This window comes from Oncorhynchus gorbuscha, linkage group LG11 (assembly GCF_021184085.1).
Source record: "Oncorhynchus gorbuscha isolate QuinsamMale2020 ecotype Even-year linkage group LG11, OgorEven_v1.0, whole genome shotgun sequence".
In the NCBI taxonomy this organism is placed as follows: Eukaryota; Metazoa; Chordata; class Actinopteri; order Salmoniformes; family Salmonidae; genus Oncorhynchus; species Oncorhynchus gorbuscha.
The window spans coordinates 61507356-61523887 of NC_060183.1; the positions used below are offsets into that span (position 1 = coordinate 61507356).

General features: G+C 42.3%; 1 protein-coding gene across 4 annotated transcripts; it reads left to right on the top strand.

Moving 5' to 3' along the window:
• Window positions 1-2367: 2367 nt before the first annotated feature.
• On the top strand, window positions 2368-14866 carry srek1 (splicing regulatory glutamine/lysine-rich protein 1). Of its 4 annotated transcripts, none has more exons than XM_046370366.1 (12): window positions 2368-2614; window positions 2814-2947; window positions 5255-5385; window positions 5833-6021; window positions 6499-6677; window positions 7038-7171; window positions 7468-7582; window positions 7684-7773; window positions 8152-8295; window positions 9905-9976; window positions 10187-10313; window positions 13974-14866. In XM_046370366.1, the coding sequence occupies exons 1-12, from the start codon at window positions 2487-2489 to the stop codon at window positions 14133-14135; spliced, it is 1605 nt and encodes a 534-aa protein (XP_046226322.1). In that variant the 5' UTR covers window positions 2368-2486; the 3' UTR covers window positions 14136-14866. The 4 variants fall into 4 exon arrangements, with proteins under 4 accessions (XP_046226322.1, XP_046226323.1, XP_046226324.1 ...); XM_046370367.1 differs by having other exon boundaries at window positions 5836-6021; XM_046370368.1 differs by lacking the exon at window positions 2368-2614 and having other exon boundaries at window positions 3832-5385.
• Window positions 14867-16532: the final 1666 nt, after the last annotated feature.

A 16532-nucleotide genomic window follows, 5' to 3' on the forward strand; every position in this document is an offset into this window, starting at 1 on the left:
TTTATACAGGACCTACCATTGCCACCAACCATCAACCAATCATGTCAATGAGGAGCCCTCCACATTGTTAAAAAATATGGGTGTGGTGCCATTAAAATGCTCTGCATGGTCAATCCGGCATCTGCAGTGACAGTACAGCATTTACTGGAATGCTTCTCAAATATAATGTTTTATGCGTTCTCCACACTCGCTGAGTCACTCACATTAAACAACCATCTTTCCTGTAGTTGTTTGTCTTGCCAACGTAGTGGTGCCAGTCTGGCACAGACAGGGTGTCACACACTGTAAGATTCTTTACTTGGTCGTGAGGATTCTCCATACCACCACGCTGTCTCGCCAAAACAATGATGTGATTAGATTGTTAAAGTAGCTAGAACGAGCATTGCTTGTGAACTTCAGAGCTGAAACAATTTTACTCTGTGGCTCTTGGATAGAGGCAAGTACAAACGCATACTAATAGTCATCTCTCCTACTCGAGTGTCTACACATTCCAGGGGATGCGAAACATCGTCATCATCTCACTGGCTTCTTCTCTGGTGAGAAGCCAGTGAGCTAGCAATAGCTCATTGGCTATTGCTGATCACGGTCTCAAAACATGTCGTTGCACATCTCACATTATAAGAGCATTGCAGATTTTGTGCTGATAACAACAAACATGTTTGGAAATATCGGGACGTCTGGGACTGCTCAAAGACCGGATCGGTAGCCCCAGATTGCTTTTCTGACCCGCTCACATTAAACGAGTGTCATTCATGGCCACGCGTCCCAAGAAGGCAACATGGGGGGAAAGGGGGGTTGTCTCCGATCTCAAAAACGTGTCTGGGACAGCTAAGTCGGAGCCAAAATTGTGTAGTGTACATCCGGCTTAAGAAAACCCCTAACCGCCGCAATACTGGTCGACCAAACCGAGTATTGCCCAAATTCGAACACTGTCACAAGTAATTAAAACAAGGACAAAACCCAAACAAGAAGGCACAAGTCAAACCCAGTGGGAGTGACAGCAGACCACCCAGATGGAGAGGCTAGCTAGTTAGCTTGCTCCAAGCTATTGAATAGCTGCAGGTATACTTCTGTGCTTTACACTCTAACATAGCACTCTTACCAAGCAATCCTCTCTGGAATGTGCCGAGAGAAAAGCAAGAGGTGGAAGTTGTGCGGTAGCAGCTATTTAAGGGGGTCAGCAGCAGCCTCAGCACTACCTGGGACACGGGACTAATGTGAAATCCTTACTCGGAATGTATTCTGCCGCGTGGAAGGATACCATATTGGAGTGCTCAAATATAGCGCTACATAACACCGCTTAATCAAAACCGTCTAACCCAGGGCTCTCCAAACCTGTTCCTGGAGAGCTACCGTCCTGTAGGTTTTCGCTCCAACCCTAATCTTGCACATCTGATAAACTGAATCAAGTTAGTCACAACTAGGGTTAGAGTGAAAACCTACAGTTTGTTAGTAGGCAAACGGAAGTGTTCTCCCCTCCTCGATAACCACATTTTATCGAGGACATTCTACTGCAGAATCATTTTTAAATTTTCCACACCCCCTTTGAATCAGCTTTTGTTTCATCAGAGAAAAACACTTTTAAAAACAATATTCGACTTATTGTTTTATATATAAAATGTCTTGCACAACAATTTTTTTGCACTCTACACATTTATTTTGGGATGCATCACTGTTAACTTAATTTGCCTAATGATGCTCCGAGCAGAGAAGGACCGCCTCATTTCAAGCAAAAGCATTTCCATCCACGTCCACTCTCCTCGATTAACTGGGGCTTTTTTCATCAGAGGACGCAGTCTGGTGATGAAATCTAATTGAAGAAAGACCCTTGATGTGAGACATCCTTGACACATGAAGGCGCTGTTCGCACAGCAATCGGTGGAGACATCAAGATATTTCAGCATTACTGTCAAAGATTTGCTAAACTAACCCAAGATTGACCATAGTATGTCGATTCCAATGGGAGCAAATTAATCACAGTGGGCCGAACAAACAAGGAAGTGGGCAGAGCCAAGCACGAGCTAGGGAGATTATATTGGCCAGTTCTAACATGTGTTTGCATATTTCCGTCAGGGAACGCCTACTCTGTGAAGTGCTTGTGTGCAATTGCTAATTTCGCCCTAACAACGCCATTTTGGGGGGAAACTTTACCCGCAAAGGATAAAGTCTACAAAATGTAACAGATTGTAGTTTTCTTAACAGTATTAAACTCAAATGTTTCATTGATGAGAAAATTAGCAGACTATCGTCCAAAATCCTTCTCGCTCCATCTTCTCTCACAGCCGCTTCCCCTCACCACCATATTTGGTTGTGAGTGGGACACGCCAACCGGATGCTTCAGATTAATACATCCGGTCAAACGTCTGGTTCACTGTTCTGTCTGTGGTACTGTCTTTGCTGCCCCTGTAACCGTTTTCTAGAATTAACGTTCGGATAGTCATAAAATACTATTTCCTGTACATTTTCAAGAGGAAGCATTTCGAAAAATGAGTGGAATTCCAGGCACCGCTGTCATTCAAATCACCAATCTGTCGTCTGCCGTGAGTAGTGAGCAGCTGCGCACTCTCTTCGGCTTTCTTGGGGACGTCGAGGAGTTACGTCTTTACCCCCCAGAGTAAGCGCTATCAATTCGGCATGCCTAATAAAGAAACACCCAGGATCAAGGGCCTACTCCGCACGTTTACCATTGGTGCAGCTAGCTACCGGAGTTTACTTAATGTAGATAGATATGCATGTATAACTAACATTGACTTGTAAACTGTGTTCATTCAACATCCATGTAATTTCTAATACATTTCTGTGTTCTCTTACAGCAATGCACCACTCCCCTTCTCGTCCAAAGTATGTTACATAAAGTATCGAGAGCCTTCCAGTGTTGGCGTGGCGCAACATTTAACCAACACTGTATTTATTGACAGAGCTTTGATCGTAGTCCCATGTGCAGAAGGTGAGTATGCCCAAACTCATTCAAGTGATGATGTTGACATAATGAGTGTTTTGTGTAGTCAACACACTTCCTGTGAAATTGTGTTGCCTATTGGTTCGTGAAACCGCTGAAATTCTAACGTTAGTATCCTACATTCAAATAGCAGGTACATGCAAGTGTTTCTTTCCAGTGTTTTGCTGTGTTGGTTTCCATTAGGAATACACATGAACACAAATGCACTTTCACACTTGCACTGTATCCCAGATCCAAGATGGCCTAATCCACAATGAGCACTCAATTTATCCTAAGCACCTGTCACAACTAGCTAGATATAAGCAGTGTGTTTTGTCATGGGGCTATACACAATATGAAAATAACATGATCATTTGCACAGACCATGGAAGGCACATTGTAGTAGCAGGAGTAGACACTTTGAGTAAAATCATAGACTAGTACCACCTCACTGTATTCAATGACAGTTTATGCTGGTCTGGCAATACATCATCCATATTCTTGCGAAATAACACTTGACTCGGATTCTGATGTTCATGACAAAAGTTGACGTGATTGTTCTGGGTATAATGCATAGTGATATGGAGGTGATTTCAAGGATATGGTAGAATAACATAATAAATAATTAACTACTTCTTTTCTCTCTTTATTTTGTTTCATATTTATTTTATTTTTTTGTCTAAATCACCCTGTCTTCTAGAACCTTCTCTTGTTCCATTATTTACCGTATAGCTTCTCAAAAAAAGGGGGGGAAAAGTGGTCTCACCTTATCTAACCGATTCTCTCACTTGAAATGCTTTTTTGTCCACGTTAACTTAGTGCTGCTGGATGGCTACTGAGTTTATTAATTTGGTTTTGTATGTTTTTTCTGTGTGATTATGTGTGCATATCAGATGACTAGACTGGCCCAGCTGTTACACTACACTAGCCTGAGTCAGGCATTGTTTTCCAAGCCACTATCCCCGCTGGGGCCACCGCTGCCTTCAAGGGGGGAATGTGACCAAGGAGAATAAGCCCGCTGAACCTTCCAAGATGGACACCTTGTCTCTTTTTATTTATCTTTCTTTTCTTTCTTTTTTTTGGTTGGTTTCTTTTAGTTTTTACTTTCACATGTTGTCCCTTGCCTTGTCTGCTCCCTCTAGACTCTAGCAACACTATTGCATTATTCCTAGCATATTGTTTTTCCGTTTATTATTTGGGTTTTTTATTTTTTCCTCTCTTTCTCTCACCTCTTCTCTTTCTTTCTTTCGCTCATTCTCTCTCTCTCCTTCCACAGTCTGTGATTGAGTTCTGTCCAGGTTGCCATGGCACCCAGGTGGAATGTGTATCACACATGGGCTGCCATGAAGATGACTAACACATTTTACTTTCTTTGTCTCCTGCTCTTGGTCTATGGTTAGGATTTCAAATATAGGGCTCATCTAAACCCTTAAACTCACTAGGAAAAAGTATCATTAACTTATAAGTAGTAGAATAGAATATAACCTTTACATTTTACATTGGTAACATAATGCTTATACTGATAGTATAAGAATTTGATTACATGGACTTTTTATTTATTTTGCCCTTAAGCCTTAAATTATTGTAATTGGTTTTTTTTCTCCTCAAACAAAGCCACTAGATTAATTGAAAGACCCACTGCGCCCTTCCCCTCTTCCATTCAGGAACGGCAGATTGAACCAGTAATAAGAAAGTGAAAGATTTCAAATCCGTTGTTTTTAGGTTTTAAGTTTTGGTTAACGTTTGGGAATTTCTCAAGATTCTTAAAAAATGTTCTTCTTTTCTGTATCTGATGTTCTGTGTGCTATTAGTGATGCAGCCATCATGAACGGTTGTCTTGTGTTGCACTCCTTTCCAACACTGCGAAACGATCGCCCTACGGGAAAAGCGCCCATGCTTGCTATCGTATGGTTCATGACCAATATGTTTCCAGTACAGGTGACCCATACCTCAAAGTGTTCTCTGCATTATTTTTTGAATCTATGAAAAAAAGAGGACAAAAATCAGGATTTCCCTTTCGTTTGTGAGGAAGAAGTCATGTTAACGTTTTTGTCTGTTCATAGCCTGAATGCTAAATGACTGACTTATTACAGTAAATTTGAGAAGTAGAGGGAAACCTCACTGTGGATGCTCAACCTTTTTTTAGCATCGGCTCTTAGACTCCTCAGTAACTAGCCAATAGAGCTAGGTCTTTGTATGAAGAAGGAATGTTCTCTCTCTCTCTAGAATACTGGGGCTATAATACTGCAGTCATAGAGGACGCAGAAGGGTTGTTTCCTGCCATGACCTGCTGTAACTCCTCGCCTTGTCCCACAGGGAAGATCCCAGAAGAAGCCAAGGCCTTGTCTCTCTTGGCACCTGCTGCCCCCCCTGCTGTTCCTGCTGTACCCAGCCTGATGCCAGGCGCCGGCCTGCTGCCCCTTCCCACCTCGGCCCCCATACAGACTGTGAGTTTGGGATTAATAGACCGTACCAGGGTGCTCAAATTCCAGTCCACAGACCAACTTTGGTCTCTGGGATGTTGCTGACTGGTCCCACAGAATAGTTGTGACAAATATTTAGTCAGTTCTCAAGTGTTAGTTTTAATATAAGTAGTCTTCCAAGAAGTGCCATAGCTTGCCAAGCCTCTGGTACAAAAAATATTGAGAAACACTGTGCTATACAATTTTTGATCAGTAGGAGGTGTATTGCTTTACCACATACATATTTATTAAGCTCTATAGCACCTGTGCAACATTTGGGCCTTTTATTTTCAGAAGTGAACAAATGGCAATCAAACCTAAAGATATCATCAAACTGTTTCTATGTGCGGTACATCTTACCTGAAAATCTCTCAATCTTTATTCCACCTCTCCATCTGCCTAGTAAACCTTGCTCTGTTTGTGTTACTGCAGCAGCTGAGCGTCCCTATTGTGAGCCTGGCGGCATTGCCAGCTGCCCTGGACCCTGCAGTGTCGGCCCTGGCTGTGACTGGAGCAGGTGGGGTGTCGTCCTCTGCCCAGCCCCCCCTCATGGGGAACGTGGATCCCTCCAAGGTGAACGAGATCAGAAGGACTGTCTACGTTGGCAACCTCAACTCGCAGGTAACAGGGACCCTAAGAGTAACTGAAGTTCTGTGACAGCTATTCACATTTTCATATATATTTCCCATTGACATGAATGCATGATTTAAGCTCAAAAGTCAAGTTAGGATATAGCACTTGGATGAAGCTCTTTCTCTGTTATATTAAGGGTTATCATCTGTCATAGGATGATGCCATAATCTTATGACGGTTACAGATGTAAGATCTTAATTTGAGCCAGTTTGCTACAGTAGGAAAATTATTCTGCTGCAACAGGAAATTTGATTTATAATGTGGATTATAATTCATGGAATTGTTTCAGGGGTTGATCAATTTTACATTAGGGCAAATCAAGTCTGACGTTTTTAAGGCTTTAGAAGCCTTTTTTAACATTGAATACACTACAAATTCTCATCAATGAAATAGTGATCGCATTAAGATCCTATACCTGTATCTTATTGCATTAATATAAAAATGTGCTCTCTTCTCCCTCCGTAGACCACTACTGCAGAGCAGCTGCTGGAATTCTTTAAGCAGGTGGGCGACGTAAAGTTTGTGCGCATGGCGGGGGACGAGACGCAGCCCACACGCTTCGCCTTCGTGGAATTTGCCGACCAGGATTCAGTGTCCAGAGCGCTGACCTTTAACGGAGTCATGTTCGGAGACAGACCCTTGAAGTAAGTCTCATAACGTTTTTATTCTATAGAAAACGTTATATGTTGTGTATCTCGTCTCAAAATATTATTAGTGGAGATACACCTATGTGTTACCCTGTTCACTGTTATTCTGGAATATTGATTGTGATGATTGTGCTTCTCTCCAAATTCAAATTAAATGACCAGTTGACATTTTTTGTGGTAGTACTAACGCACGTTGCTCAATACTGTGCTGTCTTTGGAATCGACAAATGTAGCAATTGAAAGTCTTATGCCTCTTAAGTGAATTGTTTTCCATGTCTGTGGTTATTTGCCTTTCTGTGTTGTGACTTGATGTTCACTAAGTTGCGTTAATGTGATATAACATTGTGTTTTGGTCAGGATTAATCATTCCAACAACGCCATTGTGAAGCCCCCAGAGCTGACCCCTCAGGCTGCAGCCAAGGAGCTGGAGGACGTCATGAAGAGGGTCAGAGAGGCCCAGTCCACCATTGCCGCCATCATAGTAGAGCCAGGTCAGTGGTCAACCACTCTCATCCTCACGGGTACCCTTGTAGCTTTTTTCGTGTGAAAATGGTTGGATGGTATGAAAAGGATTATGCCCGAGCCAAATGCATCCTAAATTGGATTTATTTAAAAGCACAACTCAAAGGCAGGCACAGATTTAGTCAGCAATAAAAATGCTCAGGCTTTACTGCAGATGGAAGTACAGGTATAGGAATAGATACAGGAGTGACGTTTCAACATCACATGATGTCTTTCACAGACATGGATTGGTATGATTAGTCTGACCAATCACTTCCTGTTACAGAGGAGGTGAAGAAACGCTCATCCAGTCACTCCCGACGTTCCAGGAGATCCAGAACACGGTCACGATCGCATTCCCGCTCGAGAACGAGGAGGAAGCGGTCCCATTCTAGGCACAGGTACGGCCCAGGATGGAGAATTCCTCTCACAGGCAAATAAAGTGAACTTGATTTGGTCTAATAATATAAATTCTCCCCCTTTTTTGCTTTCTCGTCTCCAGAAGCAGGCTCTCTCAGAGGTCGCGGCCCAAGGTCAGCGAGTCCCACGTCTCTCGGGGGATCCACAAGAGACTTTCGCGCTCCAGATCACGGTAGAACTACTGCAGTCTCTTGTTCCAACTATTTTACCTTGATAAGTCTGAAGGCTTTTGTAACTCAAATAAAGCTGTTAGGAAATCTTTAGTCATGAGGATGGCGTTCATTCAAAAAAATGTGTATAGTTTAAATGTGTATAGTTTATTTTGTTAGTCTGCACATCACCTTAAATGGTGTGCATTCTTTGTTTCTTTAGCTTTAAGCCAGGACCCAACATTTGGTAAATACTTAGAGGACTGTGTTTTAGCAGCAGTGCCAGTATGTTGAGTTTCCTCATTGAATCACTAGGCTCCAGTCTCTCTGTCATGGTTTGTACCAGCTTGCAGATCAAAGGCATCTAGGAAAGGAGTGACACACTTTCTTGTGTACTGCAGGGACAGGCGGAAAGAGAGGGAGCAGAGGACGAGAGGAAAGGAGGATATATCTCGGGTTATAGAGGACAGGAGACAGAAGGAGAAAAAGGCTAAAACGCCTCCAAAAAGCTACAGTGCATCCCAAAGGTCCAGGAGCACGAGCAGGTCAGCAGAACACCATACTATACATGCTTCCTGAATGTACTCAGTTGTCAGTTTATTAGGTACATCACCCCTTTCACAAAAAATGGTTAGCTTCTACAGACAGTGAGTCATGTGGCCCTGGCTTGTTATATAAAGCCGGCAGCCGGGCATTGTAACTGTTCGATTGAACGTTAGAATGGGCGCACTGCTTCCACTGGTTCCAGTATCTCAAAATACCAGCCTCCTGAGCTGTTCACCTCAGTGCGTGAAAAGGACATATAAACATGTTAATCGGCGGTCCAGCTGTGTATTTGATCTGTGCATGTGCTAGCAGCAGCCGAACGAGCCTCCCTCTTTAGCACGAGTAAAGTGTGTTCAGAACAACTCAATGTAGAAGTTGTTTTCACATACAAACTTCTTATGTTCGAACTAAGAATCCAATATCCTTCCCAAAAATAAAATGTTCACCTTGGTAGAACGTTTGTTTTGCTTGGTGATTTTCTGCATTTTCAGAGTAGCCTGATTTCAGATGTGTCCATGTAGATAACAAAAACATGAGCTTGCACACACCCAGAATAATAGTTTGTGTGGAGGTGCTGACTAATGGCGAATAAACTATCAAAATAATGAAAGTCACACACTCCATGTGTAATCTCCCAGCAATTTAATGGGTATCTACCAACGTTTCGGCATCACTGTGTTTTCCTCAGATGTGTCCATGTAAACAGAATTATTAGGAAATTGTTATTCTTGCAAAGCATGTAAACGTTTTAATCTAATTATTATATTCATCTGGCTATTATTGTGTGCATGTAACTGCACTCAGTGTCAAGTGTTTACTGTAAATGATGCAACAACAAAAAACGTCCAGTAAGCGGCAGTCCAGCTCGTTGATGAGAGGTCGAAGGAGAATGGCAAGAATTGTGCAAGCTAACAAACGGGCCTCAAATAGGCAAATAATGGTGCAGTACAACAGTGGTGTGCAGAACATCATCTCGGATAACAGAACTCGTCAGTCCTTATCACTGATGGGCTATTGCAGCAGACCACACAGGGTTCTACTCCTATCAGCTATGGGCACGCGATCACCAACCCTGAGATTTGAGGAGTGGAAAAACTTTGCCTGGTCTGAAGAATCCCGGTTCCTGTTGCGTCATGCTGATGGCAGAGTCGGGATTTGGTGTAAGCAGCATAAGTACATGGCCCCATCCTGCATGGTGTCAATGGTACAGGCTGGTGGCGGTGGTGTAATGGTGTGGGGAATGTTTTTCTGGCACACATTAGGTACCTTGATACCAATAGAGCAAAGTTTTTAATGCCACACCTTGTGGAATCCACACACTGAAGAATTCAGGCTGTTATGGAGGCGTACATAATAAACTGACCACTGAGTGTATATAGTATCAAGCTGAATCCTTTCTAATTGATTTATAGTTAAGCACACATCTTAAATTAGGGTAGGGCCTGTTGATGAAACAAAAATAGACTTATTTGTTCAGCTAACACACTATATAAAATTAGGACTGAACTGATGTACACACAATAATATCCATAGGCCTGTCTGAGAGCTCTCGATATTGACTTAAACTCCCAGTTAATATTAAGAAATGTTGGTGTAAATTATTTTCAGGGGCCACAGAAGGAAGAGCAGGGATCGTTCTAGGAGTCCCAGAAGGAAAGCCAGGTCTCCCTCACCAAAGAGGTACAGTAAAACAATGTAGTACAACGGGACCATTCAACACAACAATCAGCACCACCACAACCAAGCCCATAGGGTGGGAATCCTAACTTGAGATACACATGTGTAACTTAAATCTTGCATTATGATGGTCTGGAAGATTTTATCAAACAAGACTTCAGATGACATTAATCTGTCGATCATTAAGGGTTGTGTTGACATTTACATTTGCAGAGGGAGGAAAGATGAGAAGAGGGAGAAAGCAAGGGATGGCAGCAGGGAAAAGAGGGAGAGTTCCAACTCCAGGAAGAAGAGCAGCAGAGATAAAGAGAAGATGGAGCTCAAGGCCAAACCTATGAAGGTGAGAAGACTAATGCTATAGTTGCTGACTTCTGAATCCACTCCTGACCGTAAGTGCACTTGTCAGAAGTTGACTGTATTTGTGTCTATAATCATTGTCCTTTAGGGTAATGTCCTTACCACTGTAATTTGCATAATATCTGTATGTCGTCAAGCCTGTCTCTGAAAAACATTGGCCTACTTCTCACTGACTGCACTAAAGATCAAATCTTTGTGAAACTCCACTCTTCAGAATTGATAACAATCTGCAGACAGCTTACTAGGGGTTCCTCACAGTAAACTTTGTTTGGCGACTTTCAACCATGGGGGACTTGCCACTGCAAGTGTTTTGTACAGTGTGTGTGTGTGTAGTATGAACAATGTTGCGCATAGCTATATTCTAGTTTTGAGATTTTGGGCCTCGCCCATTCTTTCCTGCAATATCCCTTTGTAGTTTTTAGTGTTAATTTGAAGTATGAAGTACCAAGAAAAAGTATGTGGTGTGCAATAGAGTAGTTCAGATCAATAGTCTGAGGTGAGGCAAACTGAAAGGTAAGGACTGAGTTTGGCAAGAGAGCATTTACACATGCTGCCCCATCATGTAACTCTTTGCAAAAATTGTATTACAATTGAGGATTTAATCACACTAGAATGTTGTTTTTACCATGACTCCTGCTCTTTCTATACTCTTTATGACAAATGATAGCAATGTTTTTACATGACAATTTGGGTTGTACAGTTCATTCGGAAACTATTCAGACCCCTTCACTTTTTCCACATTTTGTTACGTTACAGCCTTACTGTAAAATTGATTAAATTATTATTTTCCCTCATCAATCTACACACACATTATCCCATAATGACAAACGAAAACATTTTTTTTTTGCTAATTTATTACAAATAATAACCTACATTTTTTTGCATACAGTACCAGTCATGCGTTTACTCATTCAAGGGTTTTTCAAAATAGTGTTAAACAAAATATTTTACATTTGAGATTCTTCAAAGTAGCCATCATTTGCCTTGACGACAGCTTTGCACACTCTTGGCATTCTCTCAACCAGCTTCACCTGGAATGATTTCCAACAGTCTTGAAGGAGTTCCCACATATGCTGAGCACTTGTTGGCTGCTTTTCTTTCACTCTGCAGTCCAACTCATCCCAAACCATCTCAATTGGGTTGAGGTCAGGTGATTGTGGAAGCCAGGTCATCTGATGCAGCACTCCATCACTCTCCTCCTTGGTCAAATAGTTCTTACACAGCCTGGAGGTGTGTTGGGTCATTGACCTGTTGAAAACAATCACAGACCGTGTCACTAGCAAAGCACCATCACACCACCTCCTCCGTGCTTCCATTGACCTACTCTGCGTCTCACAAAGACACAGCGGTTGGAACCAACATTTTCAAATTTGGACTCATCAGACCAAAGGAGAGATTTCCACCTAATGTCCATTGCTTGTGTATCTTCGCCCAAGCAAATCACTTCTTATTGGTGTCCTTTAGTAGTGGTTTCTTTTCAGCCTGATTTCATGCGTCTCTTCTGAACAGTTGATGTGTCTGTTACTTGAACTCTGAAGCATTTATTTGGGCTGCAATTTCCTAGGCTGGTAATTCTAATGAACTGCAGCAGAGGTAACTCTGGGTCTTCCTTACCTGTGGCGGTCCTCATGAGAGCCAGTTTCATCAGAGCGCTTGATGGTTTTTGTGACTGCACATGAATACATTTTCTGGATTGTCAATCCAGTTGTTTTCTGGATTGACTGACCTTCATGTCTTGAATTAATGATGGACTGTCGTTTCTTTTTGCTTATTTGAGCTGTTGTTGGCATAATATGGACTTGGTCTTTTACCAAATAGGGCTATCTTCTGTATACCACCCCTACCTTGTCACAACACAATTGATTGTCTCAAACGCATTAAGGAATTCCACAAATGAACTTTTAACAAGGCACACCTGTTAATTGAAATGCATTCCAGACGACTACCTCATGAAGCTGGTTGAGAGAATGCCAAGACTGTGCAAGGCAAAAGGTATACTTTTTGCATACTACATGATTCCATTGGTGTTATTTCATAGTGTTGATGTCTTCACTATTATTATACAGTGTAGAAAATAGTAGAAATAAAGAAAAAACCCTTGAATGAGTAGGTGTCAACTTTGGACTTGTACTGTTAGTATTCAGACCGTTTGCTATGAGACTCGAAATTGAGCTCAGGTACATCCTATTTCCATTGATCCTTCTTGACATGTTTCTTCAACTTGATTGGAGTCCACTTGTGGTAAATTCAATTAATTGGACATGATTTGGAAAGGCACATACCTGTCTATATAAGGTCCCACAGTTGACAGTGCATGTCAGAACAAAAACCAAGCCGTGGAGGTCTACGGACAATTCCTTCGACCCCGAGACAGGATTGTATCAAGCCTCAGCTCTGGGGAAGGGTACCAAAACATTTCTGCAGCATTGAAGGTCCCTAAGAACACAGTGGCCTCCGTCATTCTTAAATAGAAGTTTGGAATCACCAAGACTCTTCCAAGGGCTGGCCGCCCGGCCAAACTGAGCAATTGGGGAAGAAGGGCGTTGGTCAGGGAGATGTCCAAGAACCCGATGGTCACTCTGACAGAGCTCTAGAGTTCTTCTGTGGAGATGGGAGAACCTTCCAGAAGGACAACCATTTCTGCAGCACTCCACCAATCAGGCCTTTATGGTAGAGTGGCCATACAGAAAGCACATGACAGCCCGCTTGGAGTTTTCCTAAAGGACTCTCAAGACCAGGAGAAACAAGATTCACTGATCTGATGAAACCAAGATTGAACTCTTTGGCCTGAATGCCAAGCGTCACATCTGGAGGAAACCTGGGACCATCCCTACAGTGAAGCATTGTGGTGGCAGCATCATGGTGTGGGGATGTTTTTCAGCGGCAGGGACTGAGTGACTAGTCAGGATCAAGTTAAAGATGAACGGAGCAAAGTACAGAGGTTCTTGATGAAACCCTGCTCCAGAGCACTCAGGACCTCAGACTGGGTTGAAGGTTCACCTACCAACAGGACAATGACCCTAAACACACAGCCAAGACAACGCAGGAGTGGCTTCGGGACACGTCCTTGAGTGGCCCAGCCAGAGTCCTGGACTTGAACCCGATTGATCATCTCTGGAAAGACCTGAAAATAGCTGTGCAGTAACACTCACCATCCAACCTGACAGAGCATGAAAGGATCTGTGAGAGGTGTACCAAGCTTGTAACATCATACCCAAAAGAGGACTCAAGGCTGTAATTGCTGTCAAAGGTGCTACAAAAAAGTACAGAGTAAAGGGTTTGAATACTTATGTATATGTGATATTTATATTTTTAGAGTAAGGCTGTAACGTAACAATATGGAAAAAAGTCAAGTGGTCTGAATACTTTCCGAATGCACTGTTTTGTGTTATGGTGAGTGTGTGACTAAATGTGCTGTTTTCTTGGCCAGGGCGTACTTGAAATATAGAGATCAATCTCCATGTGACTTTCCTGGTTAAACAAAGGATAAATAAAACTAAAGTACAGTGACATGATGTCCTGTAGTCAGTAACCTTAGCTCTTAAATGTTTTCACTGTGGCCCTGGTGTTTTCTGTTAATCCACCTAGTATAGTAAGGCCTGCTCTATTTGAAATTTAATTTTGAACGTGATCCTTTGATTAGGTGGAAAGGGACTACGACAGGAAGGAGAAGGACTACCAGAGTGACAGGGAGGGGTCGGCCACACCAAGCGAGGGTTTGACATCACCCTGCGTCCAGCACAACGGCAGCTACAACACAAACACAGAGGATGACGCTGCCTCGCTCGCCGACAGCACTGAGTGATGGGTGTGAAACCAGGCAGAACCATGGGAACGAGACAGTCCACTATGTATCCAGCTCCTGTGATCTTTACCTTGGTATAACATACACATACATCCCTTCCTGTTCCCCAGGCTGGCACAAGTGTGCCAAAAACCATTAGATCTTATCTGATTATTTTCCTAGTTCCAGTTTCTTGGTGTGTATTTAGTGTAAGACCATATAAGAGAATGCTGACCCCCTATGCCCATTGCTGTGAATCTGTTGTCACATGATATTCATATTGAAAATAGACCTTAACGTGCACAGCTTGTTTTTATAGATGTGGAGAATGTGTGCTTGTGGTTGATTTCCTGTTTGTTGGTTCATTTGGTGTTTGTGCTATCGTGCAACACTTCATCTATTTTGGTTACTACTAGATGCAAGGTGTCTGTTTGTGCATAATATCTTAGTTTGCACCCAATGTAAGAAATGCTGTTTACAAATTCTTACAAAATCAATATTTCTATAAAGTAATATTATGTGGAAGATCTTATAATGCAAGATGTCTAGTGTCTGTTGCTGTTAGAAAGGCCTTTCTCAAGGCTTCAACCAGCTTCATGGTTCAGCATGCCAACCCTACATTATACAGAGGTTCAACTTGCTTGACACATAGGAATGAGTTAACAATTCCCTGGCAGGCAAGTCAAAGTGCCTAGACTGAAATTGTACAAAAATACACTAATAATAAACTTTATGAAGTTATTGAGATGCAAGATGTGTTGGTATTCTGCTTAAGCAATCGGGAAAAGTTGTTAGATATGAGTGGTGTTGTCTTGGATACAAACAGCAAGCGTAATATTCATAAAATCTCAGTTTTACCAATCCTAATTAAGTTCTATTTGTAGTTTTGCGTTTGTTTGGTGGTGATGGATTCCAGTGTTTTGTATGAACCCAGTGGCCATGGGGAACCCTGCAGTACAAAGTGTTCAATTTGGCTCCAATTTATCAGCAGTATTTTATTTTGAACCAGAGTTTTTATCAAAGCTATGTATGTGTTGCAGTGAGTATGTATGTAGTACAAGTTGATTCAGGAGTGAGTGAACATGGTTTTCTCCTCACCAAATTGTGTTTACGTAAACAGTATCTATGCTTCGGATTGAAGGACCTAATTTTTGCAGAGTTAAGAGATACATAAGGCATTGGTCTGAGTTGTTTTATCATTTACATTGTCTTAATGAAGGGTAAAAAATATAACAATCCACAACATTCATGAGACATTTGAAAGGATTGTGTAAAGAATGTATTTTTTTATATTCATACAATGCATTCAGAAAGTATTCACACCCCTAAATTTTTTCCATATTTTGTTAGGTTACAGCCTTATTCTAAAATGTAATAAATACTTTTTTTTCCCCTCAGCAATCTACCCACAATACCCCATAAATGACAGTGCAAAAATAGGTTTTTAGAAAATGTTGCTAATTTATCATTTAAAGTGAAATCACTTTTACATAAGTATTTAGACCCTTTACGCAGTACTTTGTTGAAGCCTCCTTGGCAGTGATTACAGCCTCGAGTCTTCTTGGGTATGACGTCCCAAGCGTGGCACACCTGTACTGGGGCGTTTCTCCCATTCTTCTCTGCAGATCCTCTCAAGCTATGTCAGGTTGGATGGGGAGCGTTGCTGCACAGCTATTTTCAGGTCTCTCCAGAGATGTTCGACCAGGTTCGGGCTCTGGCTAGACCTCTCAGGGACATTCAGAGACTTGTCCCTCCAGTGTTGTCTTGGCTGTGTGCTTAGGGTCATTATCCTGTTGGAAGGTGAACCTTTGCACTTTTCATCAAGGATCGCTCTGTACTTAGCTCTGGTCAGCTTTGCCTCGATCCTGACTAGTCTCGCTGCCTGTGGAAAAACATCCACACAGTATGATGCTGCCACCACCATGCTTCATCGTTGGGATGGTGTTAGTTTTCCTCCAGACGTGAAGCTTGGCATTCAGGCCAAAGAGTTCAATCCTGGTTTCACCAGACTAGAGAATCTTGATTCTCATGGTCTTGAGTCCTTTAGGGTGCCTTTTGGCAAACTCCAAGTGGGCTGTCGGACTTTTTACTGATGAGTAGGTTCTATCTGGCCACTCTACCATAAAGGCTGATTGGTGGAGTGCTGCAGAGATGTTCGTCTTTATGTAAGGTTCTCCTATCTCCACAGAGGAACTGTGGAACTCTGTCAGAGTGACCATCGGGTTCTTGGTCACCTCCTTGACCAAGGCCTTTCTCCCCTGATTGCTGTTTGGCTGGGCGGCCAGGTCCAAACTTCTACCATTTTAATAATGATGGAGGCCACTGTTCTTGGGGACCTTCAATGCGGAAAAAAAATGTTGGTGCCTTTCCCCAGATCTGTGCCTCATCATAGTCCTGTCTCGGAGCTCTACGGACAAT

Coding starts and splice junctions, on each gene's coding strand:
- srek1 (XM_046370366.1), top strand. CDS start 2,487: ATGAGTGGAATTCCAGGCACCGCTGTCATTCAAATCACCAATCTGTCG. Junction 6,678..7,037: donor TTCGGAGACAGACCCTTGAA/GTAAGTCTCATA, acceptor TGTTTTGGTCAG/GATTAATCATTCCAACAACG. Junction 7,172..7,467: donor CGCCATCATAGTAGAGCCAG/GTCAGTGGTCAA, acceptor TTCCTGTTACAG/AGGAGGTGAAGAAACGCTCA.